At 36.4% G+C, this 22,380-nt stretch overlaps 1 protein-coding gene across 1 annotated transcript in view; it reads left to right on the forward strand.

The window, feature by feature from the left end:
- TBX20 (T-box transcription factor 20) overlaps positions 1-10,995 on the forward strand; it is a 56,572-nt gene extending 45,577 nt beyond the window's left edge. Inside the window, exons 7-8 of the mRNA XM_036864558.1 lie at positions 3,632-3,744; positions 6,191-10,995. Of these exons, the coding sequence (XP_036720453.1) occupies positions 3,632-3,744; positions 6,191-6,531 (454 nt within the window). The 3' untranslated portion in view covers positions 6,532-10,995. The remainder of the gene's footprint in view (positions 1-3,631; positions 3,745-6,190) is intronic.
- Positions 10,996-22,380: the final 11,385 nt, after the last annotated feature.

Genomic DNA, 22,380 nt, shown 5'->3' on the forward strand with positions numbered 1-22,380 from the left:
ACCTAAAAGAAGGCAAAAAGAGGAAGAAGATTTTTTTTGACAAAGATGCAGTGGTAATTCAGTGGTAGACGGGCTCATCTTTTCAACTAATAGTGCTGGAATAGTTGGCTATCAATAAGCAAAAAATGAACATCCATCCATACCTCATGCTTATACAAAATCAACTCAAGGCAAATTATATATCATTATGTGAAACCTAAAACTATAAGAACTTCTAGAAAAGAAAATTAAGAGAAACTTTTATGGTCTTGGTTTAGGCAAAGATTCTGGGATAGTATAGCAAAAGCATCCATAAAATTGCAAACAATAAATTGGACTTCATAAAAATTAAAAACTTCTGCTGTTTAAAAGACACTGTTAAAGATGAAAAGACAAGCCACAGCCTGGGAGAAAATATTTGCAAGTCATACATCCTATAAAGGACAAGCATCCCGAATATATAAAGAAATCTCAAAACTCAATAATAAGGAAACAACCTAATTTTTAAAATGAACAAAATATTTGAACAGTTTTACCAAAGTTAATATATAGAAGCAAATAAGCACATAAAAAGATGTGCAACATCTTAGTCATTACGGAAACGCAAATTAAAACTATGATGACATACTAGTACATGTGTATTAGAATAGCTAAAATTAAAAAGACTGATCACACCAAGTGTTGGTGAGAATGTGGAGGAATGGAACTCTCATACACTGCTGAGTGGGAATACTAAAATAAATGATACAACTGCTTTGGAAAATAGGTTGGCAGTTTCTTAAAAAATTACACATATACCAACCATACAATACAGCCATTCCACTCCTAGGCATCTTCCCAAAAGAACGGAAATCATATGTATATTTAAAAATATTCATTAATATATGCAGCAGCGGCATGTGTAACAGTTAAAAACTAGAAACAATGCAAATGTCCATCAGCAGATAAACAGACTATAGTACGTCCATACAATAGAATGCTACTCAGAATAAGAAAGAATGAACTATTGATATGTGAATCTCAAAGTAATTTAGCCAGATAAAAAGATACACATAAGGCACGATTTCATTTTTAAAAAATTTTAGAAGACACAAACTAATGGGTAGGAACAGAAATCATACTAGTGTTTTCCTTGGAAAAGTATGTTGGGGTGGAGACCAGGGAGCATGATGGGCATGAGGAAACTTTTGGAGGTGTTACATACATTTATTATCTAACTTGTGGTGGTGGTGTCACTGGTCACGTAAGCCCAAATCGATCAAATTGTACAATTTAAATATATGCCACTTACTGTACATTAATTTTACCTCAATATAGTTGTTGTTTTTTTAAGAGCTTTAGGTAACTCAAGTGTATTTGGGACAAATTTGGGAATCATTGCTCCAGTAGGCCCCTAGTTCCACACTATAGAGAAAACCTATTCTAGGCCACTTCCTGTTCTGGGAACTGGAACATTCTGGAAATATTGTGCATATACAAACATACATATTTCTTGTTTTAAATTCACAAATGGTAGCAAACTTTATACACTGTTCTGTACTTAACTTTTTTCACTTAATATGTCTTGGTGATCATTCCATATCAATAAATATGGAATGGCCTCATTTTTTTAAACACCTACATGTTAATCCACTGGATCTGGATTTTGCCTGATCCCAGTGATTTTGGCTGCATGAGGTGGTACTGTATGCTTATTTTAAAACCTTTTGGGAGTAAAGATATAACTTGAGTAGTTGTTAGAATTAATTTTTTTTTTAGGCATACCTTTAAATCTTCACTTGCATGCTATATAATATGACACAATGCTTTATAATCTGTGTGAGTATACAAGCTTTCTAGAACACCAAATTCACTATTAGTATTTTTTCACAGGTAAAGTCTGTATATCTCTGTGAAATGTTGACAAGTATTACATTTTGAAAAGTTATTATGACATTTTATTTGCTTTCCTTATCCCCTCAAGATGAAATTTGGTGTTCGGTTTGTCCTTTATTCAACACACTTTTTAAAAATCCTTTTTTTGTCCTTTGGTGGTTAATTTGATGTTGGTCTTTAGGCCACAGCTATTCTTGGAGATGTATACTGTATAAGCTAACCTGTTACCAACTTCCATTTTTGGCAAAGAAATCATTTGGCTAAACTCTAGCTGGGGGCTTCCCAGGTGGCGCAGTGGTTAAGAATCCACCTGCCAATGCAGGGGACACGGGTTCAAGCCCTGGTCTGGGAAGATCCCACATGCCGTGGAGCAGCTAAGCCTGTGCGCCGCAACTACTGAGCCTGCGCTCTAGAGCCGGTGAGCCACAACTACTGAGCCCATGTACTGCAACTACTGAAGCCCGCATGCCACAACTACTGAAGCCTGCATGCCTACAGCCCGTGCTCCACAACAAGAGAAGCCACCGCAATGAGAAGCCCATGTACCACAATGAAGAGTAGCCACTGTTCACCGCAACTAGAGAAAGCCTGTGCACAGCAACGAAGACCCAATGCAGCCAAAATAATTAATTAATTTTAAAAAAAACCTCTTTATCTGGTGTTTTTCTCGCTTAATGGCAGCAGGTTGAACTGGCAAACACCAAAATAATTTTTGTTCTGAAAGTTAACAACACTCTTTAGTTTTTAGACTATATTGCAAGAGAAAGACCATCTACAAAGACAATGCACCAATTTATTTGGGGGCTTCAATTCCCTAGTGGCCCTTTATGTGTCCTTCATAGGTTTTCCATAATTTTCAGTCTTAAAGCAACAAGAATCTCAAAGTGGCCACTATCCATACTACCCATATTGTCATATACTCTATGCACTTACTAGGTTTATTAGTGAACATTGAGTCTTTTTTATGACGAATGATATTCTGAACTTTGGGCCAGTATTTCATCAGATGAACTCAATCAGTGCAGTTCGTATCAGGTGAGTGTTTTGTGTTCATTAGCTGATGAAGTCACAGGATTGCAGCTCCTTGTAGTAAATTCACCAGTCATTTTTTCACATCATTAAACTCCATATTCCTATGGTCAGGTTTTATAGCTCCTTGTTCACCTTTGACCCTAATTTTGTAGAATTTCAGGGAATTGTCCTTATCCTGTCCAGTTAGGTTTCTTGTATTTATATGCCTGAGGTCATGTTTCTGAGGCATCTACAATGAAATAAACATGCATGTTTTGAAAGTTATCTTTCCCTGAAGTGGTGGCATTTTTTTTTTAATATATTTTATTTATTTATTTATTGGGCTGCGGCGGGTCTTAGTTGCGATGTGCAGGCTCTTCATTGTGGTGCTCGGGCTTCTCTCTAGTTTTCTAGAACACTAGAAACGTGTGGCCTGTGGGTTTTCTCTTCTCTAGTTGTGGCACACGGGCTCCAGAGCGCATGGGCTCTGTAGTTTGTGGCACGTGGGCTCTCTAGTTGAGACGCGTGAGTGAGCTCAGTAGTTGTGGCATGTGGGCTTAGTTGCCCTGTGGAATGTGGGATCTTAGTTCCCCGACCAGGGATAGAAACTGCGTCCCCTGCATTGGAAGGCGGATTCCTTACTGAAGTCGTGGTCTTTTGGCTGAGAAAATGGTTTTACTGACTGGTAAATCATCTTTAAGACTCCTCTCCTTCTCTGAGTACTTAACTTTTTAGTTTACTCAGGATGTGTCACTCTCTAATCTAGGGAAAGTGTGGAGAGCCTGATTCAGAAACACTCCTATGCCCGCTCACCCATCCGTACCTACGGAGGAGAAGAGGATGTGCTGGGGGATGAGGTTCAGACGACACAGAATCGAGGTAAGACTGCTTCTGGGCTACGCAACTGCCGGGCAGGGAGGTGATGGGACTTCTAGCCCTCAGGGGAGAGACTGCCCCAAAGTATTTCAGAAGCCTCTTCAGGAAGGGACAGCCTGAGGCTGATCATTATTTTGCCTTTGCATCTTAAGTGATGATGCTGCCTAAAGCTTTCCTGTAGTTTGTTTTCCAGTAAAAGGACACTGAGCCTCTGAGTCAGGGCCCAGGAGTTATTTGTCTGTGATCTACTACCAAAGAGCTATTGGACTTTGGGGGTGGCCCCTTAGTCTTCCTCAACCTCAGTTTTACAATCTGAAAATCAGGGAATATATCTATTTTACTTATATCAGGAATATCTTATTAGGATCAATGACTAGAATGGAAAACACTTTTAAAAAGAAGATTCTCCTAGTGAACACATTGTGTAGAGGTGGTGCCCCAGGTGGTGAGAATAGCGGAGTACTAAAAAGTTCCTCTGCTGCAGATGTTCAAAGAGGAGCCCTCTGCATCTGGGAGGCCAGAGAAAAGAAACCAGAGGGGGGTGCCCAGGCACAGGGATGTTCACATGGGGAGAGTCCTCTGTCATATTTTTATGTTCATGATATGGAATAGCATAAACAGTCAGAACATATGACATCTCTTATAGGTAAATCCAGATGAGCTACTAGTAATTATACAACTGGAAAATTCAGTGTCAACTTTTGTTTCAACTTCTGGATACTGTGATATAAGAAAAACTTACTCTTGCAACTTGTCAAATATCTAATAAAAAATTATGGACACTAAGCTGTCATTCCTGATAGTTTGTAATGACTTTTGTTTCAACTTCTGGATACTGTGATATAAGAAAAACTTACTCTTGCAACTTGTCAAATATCTAATAAAAAATTATGGACACTAAGCTGTCATTCCTGATAGTTTGTAATGATGTATATTACCATTATTACTTAGTATATTATTATATACTAAATATATGATAAATACAATATACATATATATTTTATCTTGTATTGTGACAATTTGTTCTTTTCTATTGATGTGGCTTCTCATCTTGCTCAGTACTATGCTATTTTCATAAATGCATTATTTTGTTTTTATAACATGATAACATATTTTTGTATCTGGTAGGGAAAATCTATCCTTGTTATAATTTTAAAAAATTTAAAATTCTGTCATTATTTGTCCTGATAATTTTGAGAATCGAGTTGAAGAGGGAAAAAACATTGGCATTTCATTGGCTTTACACTCAACCCATAAATTAATTTGGGAATAAATGACTTTTAAAAAATTTTTATTTTTCATCCAAGAATATGGCATGTGTCTCCAATTATTAAAATCTTTCCTTACATCTCTATTTCAATAGAGTCGTGTGAAAAACTTAAAATAAGTATCATGCATTTCTTTTTAGAGTAATTTCTAAGTATTTATGCTTTATTTTTGACAGTGCTTATTGTTTCCACATGACTCAGCTATGCTGAGTAGAACTGGCATATTAAAATGTGTTTGGATTTTGTGTATCTGTCTTAAATGTAATCAACATAGTAAATGTTCTCATCATTTCCAAAAGAAAAGAGTTACAGAAGCTAAAGAAAAAAAAAAGAAAAACAGTCTTGTGGGTTTTCATAGTGGCTTTGGAAACCAGGTAGCTTCGTTGAGGCTTGTCTGTCCAGCCTTACTTACAGGGATGCTACAGAGGTTAAGACAGATATCAGCTATTTGGAAGTCCTTTAAAGGGAATCAGGTCATTACCTTCAGGCAGGGTGCTAGTGTTTTGGCCACTCTCAGGGAGTATGCAGGCCATCTATTGAGTTAAGTCAGTAAATTCTCTTTTCCATATATGGTATAAATGATATCTTTTTGTGTGGAAAGCTAGATATGCCTCATGATTTAACCTGTCTCTCTTTTAAATTATAGATCTATTACATATTTTTAAAAATAAAATTGACCCTTGCAGATAATGTAATTCTTTTTTTTTTTGACATCTTTATTGGACTATAATTGCTTTACAATGGTGTGTTAGTTTCTGCTGTATAACAAAGTGAATCAGCTTTACATATACATATATCCGCATATCTCCTCCCTCTTGCGGCTCCCTCCCAACCTCCCTATCCCACCCCTCTAGGTGGTCACAAAGCACCAAGCTGATCTCCCTGTGCTATGCAGCTGCTTCCCACTAGCTATCTATTTTACATTTGGTAGTGTATATATGTCCACGCCACTCTCTCACTTCGTCCCAGTTTACCCTTCCCCCTCCCCGTGTCCTCAAGTCCATTCTCTATGTCTGCATCTTTATTCCTGTCCTGCCCCTAGGTTCTTCAGCCCCTTTTTTTTTTTTTTTAAGATTCCATATATATGTGTTAGCATACAGTATTTGTTCAGATAATGTAATTCTTGATTTGCACACTGAAGTAGAGTTTCCAGTCTAATGAGATTTTTTTTTTCCTTTCAGGGTCAGCCTTTACAACATCTGATAATTTGTCTCTCAGTTCCTGGGTATCATCTTCATCCAGTTTTCCTGGATTTCAGCACCCACAGTCCCTGACTGCTCTTGGCACCAGCACAGCATCCATAGCGACACCCATTCCTCACCCTATACAGGGCTCTCTGCCACCATATAGCCGACTTGGGATGCCTCTAACCCCATCGGCCATTGCCAGCTCCATGCAGGGGAGTGGCCCGACATTCCCCTCATTCCACATGCCCCGGTATCATCACTACTTTCAGCAGGGGCCCTATGCTGCTATCCAAGGACTGCGCCATTCCTCTGCTGTGATGACGCCATTTGTATGACTCTTCTAAAAACCGGAGAATCCAGATCCAGAATGTGCAAATGGGTATGGAAATATAAGACAGGGTTGGGTGGGTGGGATGTGGGGTGTTGGAGCCGGGGCTCTCCAGGAGACATGGGACCTATTAAAGAGGAGAGCTGGACTCACAATAAAACCTACCACTGAGGGAAAGCACCATGGACCAGGATTCATCTGTAGTGGGGGACAGCTTTTGGCTTTGAGAGAGAATCAGTGTAAAGTTCTTAGCCAACCTAAGTCCCGCAACTATTGGATATCAATGTACCAAGAAAGTTTAATAATACAAGGCAGATGAATCTTAAGATGCATTATTCCTAGTGGTTAAAAATGCTGTGTCATTGCAGTAATGTATAAAGTCAACATGTATAGGTTTTCTTTCTACTTTCCACAGGTTAAAAGAATCTTCAAAGAGGCAATACTATATAACATACCATAATGCATAATGACTAACTGAAGTCCATTTCTCCCTATAGAAATGAGAGCCAATAGAGAAGTATTTGTAGTGCTGTAGCTTAAGCATGTTTAGTTTTCCTTTGTGGTAGTCTGCTGGGGAAGGAGCTGAGATAATGCTAATGCATCCTATTTTGTGGATGAATAGGTGGTAATGACTTCACAAAGTTCTTTCTGTAATATTGAAGGGCCAGTACCTGACAAGTTCTTTTTCACAGCCTTTTCTTTCTTTCTAATTCTCTTTCTTGCAATTACTTGCCATTTGTGTAGGAAAAATCTTCCATATACAAATAAAACTGAGGTTTTATTTTTCTGGGCTGCATTCTAAATACACTGCTGATTTATTCACTGAGGGACACTTTAAAGTCTCTACACCTTGACGCATGAGACTTTCTTTCACTACAATAAACAGATGGTTGCCCTATTCTAAAAGGAATTTTTCTGCCGTGGATACCAAAGCTCCCTTCATTTTTACTTCAGCTTTGGGAGACCTTATGGATGTTAAAATGCACCAGGCCAAATTCTCATTTTCAGTAAATCTGCTTCGTTGTTTGATTAGCTGCTGCCACTGATTGACAAGGATTTATGAATGACCATTCTAAATGCCCATATAGCCACCACTTAACCTTTGGTCATGAATAGGTATGTGTCCATCTATCTGATTGGCCCTTTTTTCTCACTGTATTACATTCAGTAATTCTACCATTTTTCTAGGTCCATAATATGAAATTGCATGTTAACTCAGTGACACCCTGACTGAAACATTGGAAATGCTTATAAGTAAATCTAAAGGATTTATCCACTTTATTTTCAACTCTTGCTATCTTCTTAAGCCTTCTTTTAATATTTATAATAGTAATTAACTATATTGTAGTTATATATAACATCTGTATTATTTTTGAGCCATATATATCTAAGCATTTACAATCAGGGTAGTACATTTGGCATTTTGCAACAGTTCTTTTCCCTAATAACAGAGGTTTAATGAAGTTTGTAGTCCTTCAATTTTAGATATAATGCATTCTAGCTATAGAATTTAACCTGTCTTCTTCACAAAGCTCCCCAATATTCTTAGTTTTTAATGTAATATTCATTCTACTTCGTTCTGACTACGAAAGTATTGAATCTGTTCAAAGAGATGGGAAATCTTGCTGCTGAGAGTAGACGTGTATTTGGAAGTCAAATGTTAATATACTTATCACATCAAACTCAAGTGGGATTTTATTTGGTTGTTTTAATGTTAGGCTTTTCCATATCAAATGACTTTCTTGGGCATTTCCAGCCTATGAAACAAGGTACAATTGGCACAACCTGTCTAAGTGATGCTATTGTTGGAACTTGCAATTGACTTTCTCCACTGTATTCCAAGGTTTGGTTATGGAGAAGCACCAGCTTCTCCATATGTTAACCAAACATCTCAAAGTCCTATGGCAGACACTGTAGGCTTATTTCTAACTTCTTGCATGTTATGCTATAGTATCCGCAGGTAGTTTGTTTTCAAACACAGCACAGATGTGCGTTTCTTTAAAAAAGTAGTTATACATAATGTTTAAAGTAAATATCCACAGAGCTTCGGATAGGGATTTAATGTTTAATAGTTGGCCTGTTGTCAGTGCTTTTAATACAGAGTACTGCTACTTAAAGCAGGAATAACAAAAGTAAATACTATTTTACATGATACTACTTAATACCCTAATAAATGACTGGTCTACTAAAGCAAATCCATATCTGAATTTTCTTTTCAACGAGCATGAAAGGATCATTTTAATACTATTTTGACATTTTTCCCAATTGGTGTGTCTCAAAGTAGGTTTATATATTTTTGTTAAATATGGTTTTATGCTAGTACGTCCTGAATTCATAAATTTATTTTGTAATTAATCAATATAAGAATAAAAATAGCACACTTAGAGAAGAGCAAAGACTAAGACACCAAAGCATGCTCTTGGAAAATCACACCTGAAATTCTTGGATACACTTTTTAAGTATCTGGTATTATTTGAACAAGAAAGAAGAAACACAGGTGAAATGGAGCTTAACCTGATCAGTCACTCTAGTCATGAAAACCAGGGGTAGATATATGACCCCACCAGGGTTCTTCTGAGCTCTTCTGCTTGTTGATTATTACTTAACTCCTTGGGTATTTAACATTTAAAACTCTAAAGTCTATTTTACCAAAATCAATTGCAAGAACTAGATAATTAGGGACAAAGCCAACTTAATAATAAAGAGCATGAGCTATGGTATATTTGGAATAAATTCAGGGTCCCCCCCCAGGTATATTACAGTATTAAAAAGCTTGGCTAACGTATAGTGCTGCTTAAAAGCGGCCCTGCCAGAATGGCTTTATCTAACCCAAAAGAATTAATTCATAACTTAGTAGATTCTACATATGTGATATGTTTTTAAAACGTTTATCAATAATTCTGAGTAAGCTCATTTATTTCTTTTACTTAGTAAATCTTCCCCCCTCCTCTGTCCACCCTTGGCAGTATAAAGGATAAACATATCCAGTTTGTGTCCAACATATCACAAATTATTAGGTAACAAGGTCTACATTAATGAATTTATATTACATTGCTGGTCCTTTTGAGTTTATAACAATGGTATGTTGTCTTAAAGGTCTACCACCATTTCTAGTAGGTGGGCACAGAGTAGGAGATATTAAGACACTTCCTGATTATGATGCATCATCTAGTAAACACCCTGTGTAAGAGTCACATTGACTTTGTGGGATATTCCAAAACCTCCTCTCTCCACCCTTATCTGCATCTCTGTAATTGCACTTCTCCAGCCACAATGCCCCACCCTGGGGGATAAAAGGAAACCCTCTAAAAGCCCAAGAATAAGTATTCTTAGAAGCAAAGCATCTTCATCCCATACTGCCTATGAATTTTTCATAGAGATAGTAGGATATTTATCCCAATTCTGAATTTCACATTAGCTTTTCAGGCTGTCCTGCTTATATTTAAGTTGAATTATACAGAGAAAAATGAGCTTCAAATAAGGTAAATGGAGTGACTTTACCACCTCATTAAAAACACAGTCAAACTCAAGCCATGACTCAGTAACTAAGGTTCAAAAAGTCAGTTATGTAATGTGCAGGATAAAATATGGCAAGAAAAACAGTATTTTTACTCAATCTTCCATTGACCAAGTAAGGAAAACTGTTTTCATTATTAAATGTGTATGGAATTGATAATTACTACAAACAAAACAATATTATACTATAAATTTAGACTAGACAGAAAAAATTTTCAGCTGGCTCCTTTAGAGAGCTAGGCTTGGGTGGAGGATGGATTTTATAAATTTTTATATTATTTCAGAATGTAAGGATTTTATGTAAACAAGCAAAGGGAAGGTTAAAAACTCTTAAAATTTTAGGAAATCATAACATTCTTTCTTCACTACTATTCCATGCCAGTAATAAAATATTCCAGTACTTAGCTTTCTTCAGCATGCCTAAATACGCAAAGGTTCATTTATAAATATCTGATAGACAAATAATCCATAAGTATTCTCTGGCCCTTATTTCTCTGTCTCTCCCTTAGGTAATTCCAATCTCCTCCCCTGATAATAAGAAAATAAAAACATTTTGGTGAAATAGTACATCTGGACAAAAAATACAACTTGTTGTATTTTACTTCTGGTACATTAAAATACTGTATTTAGTTGTTGTTTTTCTTAGTTTCAGAAACCTAAAAGAAGGTCTTCTATTTCCTAAAGGATAAAATTGGATCTAGCCTCTTTAGTAGACTCTATCACAGTTCTATTGTTTGCTGTGTTCATTTGCTTAACGAATTGCGTGAGAACAGTCACTGTAATGAAGTGTGTGTGCTGGGGGTGGTGGGAAGGGCATGGGAAATGTTTTATGAAAAAAGAAGTTATAAGCCTAATACTATAAAGTAACATCTAATGAAGTTCTTTTTAAGTGCAATATATTTATTTCTGCTAGAAATGTATTATCAACATTATGTAATATTTGAAGCATTACATGTTATTTGTAAACAGCTTAAAATTATATATTACCCAAAATTGTACAAAAGTACAAATGTGTGGATGTTAATTTCTTTCATTAAATATGATGTGTTTCGATATACATGCACACATTTACACCTTTCATTATCTCACACACTTTGTGACTTTTGGTACCCATTTCCTCACCTGAAAAAAAAAAAAAGAGGAGGATTAGGTAAGATCAGGGGATCATAACTGGCCACTCCCAGGCCAGACACAACGCACAGCAGTACTATGCAGGGTTGTGGTTTTGTCTTTAATCGCACTTGAAAGTCTTTAGAGAGGACATTGCTCTCAAGTTGCCACCAGTTCCCATTTTCCTACACCCAGTCCCTTTCACTCATTCACTCTACCGGAAGAACCTTTAGAAGCGCCAGTCTTTGCACTTTTCTGTTCTGAATGATATAGAAGACTCCATAAAGCTTAAAGAACTCCTACCTCTCATTCTAGTCATGAGCTCTTGGATGTGCTGTAATATTACACAAAGCAGACTGACACAAAATAAGATTAGCCAAATTCAAAGTCTTAATCCTTCTTCCACGTAACAGTCCTTCAAAATGCTTGACGTTATCAAACCTTCTGCTTTCAGAAGTCTGCTCTATTACCCTTAATATTTTGTGCATGCCAAACACCAAACTTTAAAAATCTTCTATTTGGAATAATTCCCAGCTTATAGAAAAGTTGCAAGAACTGTACAAAGAAACTCTGTATACTCTCTACCCAGATTCACCAATTGTTAACTTTTTGCCCCATTTATCATTTGCATTCATACTGAGTAGTCAACGCATACACACACACACACAAATTGTTTTTCTGAACATTTGATAGTAAGCTTCACACATCATGCCCTATTATCCCTATAGTAAGCTTCACATATCATGCCGCATTATCCCTAAGTAATTCAAAGTCTATTTCCTAAAATCAAGAAGAGTCCAGTAAATATCTACAGTAGAATTAGCAAGTTCAGGAAATTTAACAATGGTACAATACCGTGACCTACTATCTGTACTCCAATTTTGTGAAATGATGCCAATGATGTCCTTTGTAGCATATATTTTCCTTCAGTAAGAAGTATCAGATCCAGTTCAGCATCACTTATTGCATTTAGCTGTCAAATTTCTTTAGTCTCCTTTAATCTGGTACTTATCCTTCCTCAGCCTTTGTCTTTCATGGCAAAAGAATTCCTATTTTTCAATGGCTTATAATTTATTACTACCCTTAGTTATCTTGATACTCAAATCATCCCAGATTTGGTCACTGGGAGCCCCTTAAGTTGGCTCCTGTGTCCTCTTGACATGCCCTAATTTACTTTTTTTTTTTAAGTTCTTCAATTTCTGGCATAACACACTGTTCCAGGCTCATCTTGTACCTTTCCTGCCTCAGCCCTGGAATCAACAGTTTCCACCAGGAGCCCAGATTCCTTTTAGTTGGGAAACTGTATTAGTAACCAATATCTGCATGCCAGATGTGCTCATTGTCTTATGTTTCTAGGCCTTTTCAGCTGACAATGTTAGGAGTATATATATATATGTATGTAAGCACACATGTTCAAATATACATATGTGTGTGTGTATATAAAATGTATTAGAAATCATGAGTGTATGCTGGTATCTCCAATTCCAATGTACTCCCATAGGATCTTTTTTTTCCATGCTTTGCCCCATTCCGTATCTGTATTTGCCTTCTTCCACAATGAGAACCCTGGCTCCCAACAACATCAATATATTTATTTACTCAATTCTACTATACACCCCAAATAATTTCATACTACTTCTTTCATACAACTACAACAAACCTTCTAAAAAGAGTTCAGCATTTGTTTGCAGTTGTTTACCCTGCTACTCAACTAATTGTATATAGTCAAATGACATGTTTAGCAGTTACTTAGTTTTTTTCCCCTATATGGTTATGTTATTCACTTGCAATACAACTGGGTTCATTTGTTCAGTTTGCTTATAGTTTTAGGGTTTTTTCCTCTCCTTCTTACTGATTTTTAAAATATATATATAATATTAACGTACTTCCAACAACAAAAAAGACTCATAAAACTAATAAGCAATTATAACAAGGTCATAGGATACAAGGTTAATAAAAATAAGTCAAATGCTTTCTAATATATCAGCAATGAACAATTGGAATTTGAAATTAAAAATACAACACCATTTATATCAGCACCAAAAATAAAGAAGAAATACTTAGGTATCAATAAAATATGTGCAAGATCTATATGAAGAACACTACAAAACTCTGATGAAAGAAGTCAAAGATCTAAATAAGTGGAGAGATATTCCATATTTGCAGATAGGTAGACTCAATAGTGACAACCAATTTGATTTATAGATTCACCACAATCCCAAACAAAATCCCACCAAGTTTTGTGGCTATCAACAAACTGATCCCAAAGTTTATATGCAAAAGATCCAGAACAGCCAACAAAATATTGAAGAAGAACAAAGTTGGAGGACTGACAGTACTCGACTTCAAAACTTACTATAAAACTACGTTAATAAAGACAGTATGGTATTGGTGCAAGAACGGACAAGTAGATCCACAAAACACAATAGAGAGCCCAGATAATAAACCCATATGAATACAGTCGACTGATCTCTGACAAAGGAGCAAAGGCAATTCAGTGGAGAAACTATAACCTTTTTTGAAAAAAATTATGCCGGAACAACTGAATATCCACATGTAAAATAATGGATCTAGATACAGACCTTGCACCTTTCACAAAAATTAACCCCAAATGGATCACAGGCCTAAATGTAAAATGCAAAACTATAAAACTTCTAGAAGATAACAGGAGAAAATCTAGATAACGTTGGCTTTTTAGATACAACGTCAAAAGCAGATCTATTAAAGAGAAAGTTAATATGATGGACTACATTAAAATTTTAAAAAGTCTGTTCTATGAAAGACACTATTAGGAGAATGAAAGGATTGGCCACAACTGGGAGAGTATATTTGCAAAACACGTCTGATAATGGGTTTGTATTCAAATATACAAAGACCTGTTAAAACTCATCAATCAGAAAACAATCTAAGTTTTTAATAGGCAAAAGATCTATGTGAAAGACAACATACCAAAAAATATGTAAAGGTGGCAAATAAACATGAAAAGATGCTCAACATCACATGTCATTTGGGAAACGCAAATTAAAACAACAATGAGATACCATTACACACCTGTTAGAATGGCTAAAATCCAAAACACCAACAATACCAAATGCTGACAAAGAGAAAGAGCAACAGAAACTCTCATTTATTGCTGGTGAGAATGCAAAATGGTACAGCCACTCTGTATGACAATCTGGAAAAGGCAAAACTATGGAGATAGTAAAAAGATCAGTGGTTTCCAGGGGTTTGGGAAGAGGGAGGGAGGAATGAATAGGTGAAACACATAGGCATTTTAGGGTGATGAAACAATTCTGTATGATATTATAATGGTGAATACATGACATGATGCATTTGTCAAAGCCCAAAGAACTGTACAGCTCAAAGAGTGAACCATAATGCAAAGTATAGTTACATTAGTTAATAATAATGTATCATTATTAGTTCAATTGTAACAAACGTACCACACTAATAAAAAATGTTAATAACAGGAGAAAACTGTGTGCAGCAGTGGAGGGGAAGGGATACATGGGAATTCTGTACTTTCTGCTCAGTTTTTCTGTAATCCTAAAACTATCCTAAGAAATGAAGTCTATTAATTTAAAAAAGCCAATGAGATACCACTTCACACCACTATAATGGCTATAATCAAAATGATGGACAATAACAAGTGTTGGCAAGGATGTGAAGAAATTGGACCCCTTGTACGTTGGTGGTGAGAATATAAAATGATGTGGCTGCTTCGGAAAACAGTCTGGCCGTTTATAAAGTTGTTAAACATAAAGTTACCATATGACCCAGGACTTCCACTCCTAGGTATACACCTAGGAGAAATGAAAACATATGTCCACGTAAAAACTTGTACATGAATATTCATAGCAGCATTATTCATAATGGCCATAAAAATGGAAACAACCCAAATGTCCAGCAACTGGTAAACAGATAAAATTTGGTATATCTATACCATTAAATATTAGTTAGCTATAAAAAGAACTGAAGTACTGATAAATGCTAAAACATGGATGAACCTTCAAAACACCATGCTAAGTGAATGAAGCCAGACACAAAGACCACATGTTGTATGATTCCATTTATATGAAATGTCCAGCAGAGGCATATTCAGAGAGACAGAAAGCAGATTGCTAGGGGCTGGAAGGAAGGAGGAATGGGAATGACTGCTAATGAGTATGGGGTTTCTTTTTGGGGTAGTGAAAATGTGGACTTAGATAGTGGTGATAGTTCCACAACATTGTGAATATACTAAAGTCACTGAATCTTACACTTTAAAAGAATATATTCTATGGTGTGTGAATCATATCTCACTAAAGCTGTTACTTTAAAACACAGAAAAAGCTATCCAGAAAATATTTTATTTCCATTTCGTAGGGCCCAACTTGTCAACTTTGAGGACTTCCAGGGGAGTTAAATCTTGTGTACTTGTGAGTTAAGAGTGAGCAGTCTAGAATCTTCTGCCTGCCTCAAAATTCTGTGAAAAGAAGATAATACTGCCTATTATCTGTGAAAAGAAGATAATACTGCCTATTAGATAGCATTGTATGGTTTTAGGCTCTCAATTTAAACTGGCTTATTTTTAGCTCCATTTTTTTTTTTTTCCCCTAGGAGGAATTGTAGCTGGTTCTTTGGACTCCCCGAAAAGAAAAAGATGATATAAATAATTTCTTCTCCATCTTGAGCCTTGCTATGATAATAATTGCTACCTTTTGTAAAACATTTACTATATATCTATGTACTTTATATACATTATCTTACTTAATCTTTGCAACAACTCTATGAGGTAGGAGCTATTATTATTCCCATTTGAGGTATGAGAAAATTGAGGTTTAGAGAAATTAAATGCTCAGAGATCTACAGTAAGTGAGATAGCCAGGACTCAAATCCTGTCTGTACTCATAACTAAGACACTGTGCTAACCCCTATAACAAAAATTTCTAGATTTTAAGAAAAAAAATTTAAGGTCTACATTGCCTTTACGGAATCCAGGTACGCAACCTTAAATAAGAAACATAAAAGCAAAACTCAACAATTTTTCTCCTAATGAATTTTACATTGTCACTGGTAAGTGTGTCTCAAGAAGAGTTTCAGATTGTAGCAAAAACAAGAAGGAAATTTTAAACTTCCACATTTACCTTTTAAGAATGGGTCAATATTTATGTGAAAGCAGGACTCTGCTGCCCAAAGCAAGAGCCTGGTGGTCTTCATATAAATACTTATTACTTATTTAGGGGCATTTCCCCTTCCCTTTATACTCCAGTCGCCATTTTGGCTCCTAAAGGACAGATGTAATTAGAGAATAGGAACAATGAAGCCCACTGTACTTAAGAGACTGGAAAGCAAGTGGAATCAGGGAGGAACCAGAACAGAGATCAGGTGGAGGCCAGGTTGGGGCTGCCTGAATAGGTAGAGAGAGATAGGCTTAATTCATCTGAGTTGGCAGTGAGAGGTGTAGCAACTAAAGGACAGGATGGGGAAAAATTGTGGGGTAGATTGCAGAGAGTAAGACCATAAAGGTGGAATCAGAACACATAGCTGGAGATAGATGAGGAGAGAAGAGAAGCACTGTTAAGAAGGGAGTTTGGTACAGGGCACTGATGACTCATTAGGTATATTTTTCCAGCTACCTAAACATATGTTCAAATACTAACTACAATCAAATAAGTTTAAAAGACTTTAATAAGGCCATGTAGTCCGAAGTCTTTATTTCATAGTTGAAGAAATCAGAGCTAGAGAAGTAAACTGCCCAAAACATATTGGCTCATACCCTACTGCGGTATTTCTTGACCACTATGTCATGATCAAAGTTAAATCTTAAGTCAATCTAAAATATTATGTGATATAAAACATAGCACACAGGTGCCTTATGTTTCATTTCTGTTTTTGCTATACTTTGTATTTAACCTGCCCATACATATAATACAGTTCATTCTTTAATATAGTCTAAGACTTTTGCTTATTTATATTGAATGTAGTAATTCTTGTATTAGTTACTTTGGTGGTAAATTTTTAAAAATCTCAATATGTTGGAGTTTGTTCATGGAACTATCACCACTGGGTTCAAGGAAAAATTGACTTTTGAGGTCTGGTATAAATATTCATGTATGTGCTTGTGTATATACTGGTTAAGTCATTTAAAAATGATTACTGAGTACCCTTCTGCTCAAATCAGTGTGCATATCTTATGCAATTAGGCAGTCTCTCCATGTGGGAGGGGAAGGAATTCTCTCAATTAATTAATGGATTACCTTCCTTCCTCTGAATGACACATGCCTATATAAGGCTGTTCAAGGTCAAGGGGATCTCATTTCATCTGATACACATCTGGGGAACTAAACAGTATGGGTGGCTGAGAGAGCTACAGTTTTAAAAGGAGAATAGGACCCTCATGGACACAGAAAGTAGACTAGAACTCTTAGAAATTCCAACTTATTACAGATACCTTTTCTCCCATGGATGAAAAGGCAGTTTTATGCAAACTGTCATATACAGATGCATTTACATTCAAACTGTATGCTTCACTGCAACTCGGTGACTTTCCATTTTCTTCTATGAAAAAGCACCTGCATCCAACTAGAATTTAAACAGGCTGTATAAAGTAATTCAATAGCAGCAAATGCACTATTTAAAAATGAATCAATCTGAGATATGTAATGGTTTTAGACTGAAGCAGCTGTTTTATAAAATATACATATGCAAAGACTTTTCTTTTAGTGGAAGCAACTTGCTGAAGAAGAATTTGAAAGAATCTTTTAACATATAAAACAGACCAATTAGAAAACAAATAGCCACCAAGAAGCCTATATCTATGGTTATTCTATTTTTGAGACAAGAATAGAGATACATGAATAAACAGAAATTTTTTCATCTTTGTGAATTTATAGGAATTCTTGCAAAAGTATTAAAAAAATGAATCCCATTCAGTTCATCTTTTTAAAACTTCTTAATTGAAATGAATAAAATTACTAAATCAAAATGCTCAGAAAAAATCTTGGATATGTGGTTCACTTATAGTTAGCATAATCATGAGATTCTAAGAATTTTGCTACCATTTTTGGGACTGATGATGACAGACTAGAGATAAACACTTTGATGCCAATTCCAACTCTTTGTACCATAATAGAGAAAAAAAGTACTTTAATGTATAAGAAACTGTGAAACAGCACAAATAAAACCCCATCTTGTATGCAGATTATCTGTTAAAGTGAAATTAGTACTTTAAATTATCAACTTACAAGTGGAAAATTAAACATTTTCAAAATGATATTCACTGAATTACCTCTATCTTTCCTGATCCATATAACCAAGCTAGTTATAGATGTAACTCAGCTATCCACTTAAATTTATGTCTATGTATTTGCGCAAAGTTAAAACACTTAAATTTGATTAAAAACTTTCTGAATCAATGAAAGCAAAGTCATTATTATTTGGAAAACCAACCACTGACCACAATGAATATCTTAATTATTTTGATACATGAAATATGCAATGTAATTATTTTTATGATGGATTATATTTGGAATTTCCCTACACTTCATATTTAGTTAACTGATATATTACAAGAACAGTGATATTTTTCTTTTTAAAAATGAACTTAAAAACTTCCGTAAATTTTTAAAATTCTGATTTACAAGTCGTTATTGCCATCTGCTGGTTATACAGTTTCATTGCATTTTGGGGTAAAAATTAGCAATTGTTTTACTAAAATAGAAAAACAGAGACAACTTTTCGATATAGATGACTGGAAAATCTCTATGTAAGAGAAACAATTTACTAAATCACAAGGTATCTTCATCTCAAAGAGGAAAAAATAATTTGAGAATACATTGCATTATATCAAATTATAATGCACTATTTTAATTGTCAGTTCACCGTAGAATAAGTATCAGGCATACTGATTTAAGTCACTGTCATTAATAAGCATAAAGCTAAAATACGATTTAAATAACTGTTCAAAATAACTAGCTCAAAATAAGTGAACACTGTTAGAGAAGTTATAAAAGATGAAAACTTGCCATGATTCTATTCAAGCGAATAAAACTGAGCGCCATGTTTTCCCCTCACATACGCAATCTATCCCTCTCCTTACTGAGAGAATGCAAAATTATTTAGGCAACTGTCTCTCAGTTTTCTGAGTTAACTAGTGAACCTTCAACTCGTATTACTGTTTAATAATAGAACTAACATATAACTTAATGACAAAAATCCAGGTGAGCAAAACATTAATTGGAAATAATACTCATCAGTATACTCTGAATATGGTCACTCTAGAGCAAGATATAGTAATTACTTTATTTTATTTTATTTTTTGGCCACGCTGTGTGGCCTGTGGGAGCTCAGTTCCCCCACCAGGGATTGAACCTGTGCCCCCTGCAGTGGGAGCGCAGAGTCTAAACCACTGGACTGCCAGGGAAGTCCCCAATATATAGTAATAATTTTAAAATTAAGCATATACTCTTTTAGATGCTTTACTATGTTTTACTAGGTACTTCAGCATTTTTCAGATCGGGAGATAAATATTAGAGCAGTTAAGTTACTGGCTAAAGGTCACGCACTGGTAATCTTGCATATATGAGTCCTCTATGTAAAAGATTTAGAATGCAGTATGGAACACAGTTAATTCTATGTGTTTACTATATATCTGAATCATATATATCCTGCTTATTTTACCTTTAACACTATATCATGAGTATTTTCCTATGTTGTTAAATATTCATTCAAAACGACTTTAGTCAATTTAGTAATGCTTCACTGTTATCAGTGTTCTGTAATTCATTGTTTGACATGGAGGTTACTTCTAATTTTCAATTATATAAATAATAGTACAATGAACATTATTATAAAAATTATTTTTTAAATGCCAAAAATGACCAGATTTGTACTTTCAAGGGCTAGACCAACGGAAAGAATATGCTTTATTCTGTTAGGACATGGAGTGATCCAAAAGACAACTGGAAACTCCAAGAAACAAACAAATTCACAAAAAAGGGAAACATGAGAAATAGGCAAAATAGATTGAAAAGAAGGAGACCAAAATCAGAAAGTCCAGTTCAAAGTTGTACAAGAAAATGTCACTAAAAATGACATCTGGCCAACATTCCAGTAGCAGCCACTCCTTACTTCCCACAAAAATACCCACTCCTCATGAAAAACAAAGACATAAAACTTATAAAATCACTTAAATGAATAATTTATCAACAAGGACCCTCAGATTACCTTTTAAAATATTCAACAAGATATAACTTAAAATAAACACATCTATTAAAAATCACAGAGAGTTGAAGGATAAACAGATTAACTGGGAAAACACTGATTTTTAGAAAAGGCACAGATGGCCATATCAACTTCAGGTAAGAGTAGGGTGTATAATTCAGCTGACTTGAAACGTCTATTGGAAAATATAAATTGCCCAAATTGATACCAGAAGTAGTAGACAATGTAAACACACCATTAATAATGAAGGAAACGTAAAGACTAAAGAAAAATAAAAAGGCTCCAGAACCAGATGTTCTAATACATACAAAAAGGTGCAAATCCACCCAATTCACTTTATGAATCTAACATAATTCTACAATTCCCTTTTTATTAAAGGGAAACAAAATCATTGCACTCCAAAAACAATATTAAAATACTCATATGAAAAAATAAGGTATTTTTTTGAATTTGCATATTTACTCAATAATACATTTTTATCAACCACCCATAAGTACCTTGTATTTTAAACTCAGGATTGGACGATTTATTAGCTGTTAAAAGTTGGGTAAATCACTACATCCTTGATCCGCGGTTTCCTAATTCGTACAAAGTTATCGTGTGAATTAAATGCGAAAACTTTTTTTTTTTTTTTTGGCCGCGCCGCGGGGGCCCCTGGCCTTCGCAGAGAAACCGCGGAGTACTAACCACTTGACCGCCAGGGAATTCCCTAGATGCGAAAACATTTTAAGCACCAAACATAGTGCCAGGAATGTAGAAACGCTCCTTGAAGAAAATCTTACAAACCAACAATATCAGCACTTATCGAATTTAAATAAGTGACAAGGTGAATAATACTGTCAGTAACTGCTTTAGACCTTCAGAGTAGGGAAATTAATGTGGGCTGGGGCTTGGAAGGTGATAGAATTGAGATGGGCAGGCAGAAATGGATGACAAAGCTACAAGAGGGCTTTTTCATGTAAGTAAACGGATAGTTATGGAGTCACACTGCGGACCTCACTTGTAATGACTGGAAAGGAAGATTTGTGTCCGCGGACGTGGGAAACTAAAGTTGAAAAGGCAGACTGGGGCAGCTTGCTGAAGGTACCGACGAACAAGCCAAGGAGTTTACGTTTTATTTGTGGGCTAATGGGAGCCACGAGCATTTCTGAACGGTGTGGCATGCGGAAAATTAACCTGGCCACAGTGAGCCTAGATTAGATGGGGGAGAAGGGGCTTAGGGAGTTCGATCCATGATAAAACAGATGGGACATGAAGCGGCGCGGGCTCCAGCGGCCTGGACTGTAGCAGAGGACATGAAAAATGCCAATGGCCCCTGTCCATCTTTGCCAGCCGCCCTGGCATCACGTGCGGCTGTGCAGTGACTATGGGGCTCCCCTCTCACGTGGTCCTGGGTGCTCCCTGGTTCAGAAGGGGGAGACTGCTGAGCGCAACTCCGCGCTCAACCGCTGACGAATTCTGAGCAACCTTGTTGGGGACACAATTTCACTTTAGAATAGATTAATAAGCGCTGTCCTCAAAGGGGACATCACCGAATTCGCGTCAACCAGAGGTTCTGGGGTTAGACTCACCGGGCTGACGCCTGCTCTGCCACCTGCTGCCTGCGGCCTCAGGCCACTGCCTCGGCGTAGGAGACGGACTGAGTGCTCAATGCTAAGTGTTCCAAGGTAGGCGAGGAGAGACGCTCCTAATAAGTGCCAGGTGCATCACAGGCGCCCACTTCCTTCCCTCGCTCTCTTTCTACGGTTCTTTCTTTCAATTGAGATCTCCTTTCCCTTTAATAACCTCGAGACAGACAACCTTTTGGTAAAAATAACAAAGCTAAGCCTAAAGTCGAAGAAAGTTCCTCAGACTTGTCCGCCAGCAGCGTAGGGCAGCGGTGAGCTGGGCGGCGCACGTGAGAGGATACGCGTGGGGAGACGCGCGTGGGGCGCTGCGCGGAGTCCGCTTACTTTGGGCTGTACACGTGGAGGCGCACGTGGGAGGATGCGCGCCGGGCTGCGCGCAGGGCCTGCGCACGTGGGGC

The sequence above is a fragment of the Balaenoptera musculus genome, chromosome 9 (assembly GCF_009873245.2).
Source record: "Balaenoptera musculus isolate JJ_BM4_2016_0621 chromosome 9, mBalMus1.pri.v3, whole genome shotgun sequence".
Taxonomy (NCBI): Eukaryota; Metazoa; Chordata; class Mammalia; order Artiodactyla; family Balaenopteridae; genus Balaenoptera; species Balaenoptera musculus.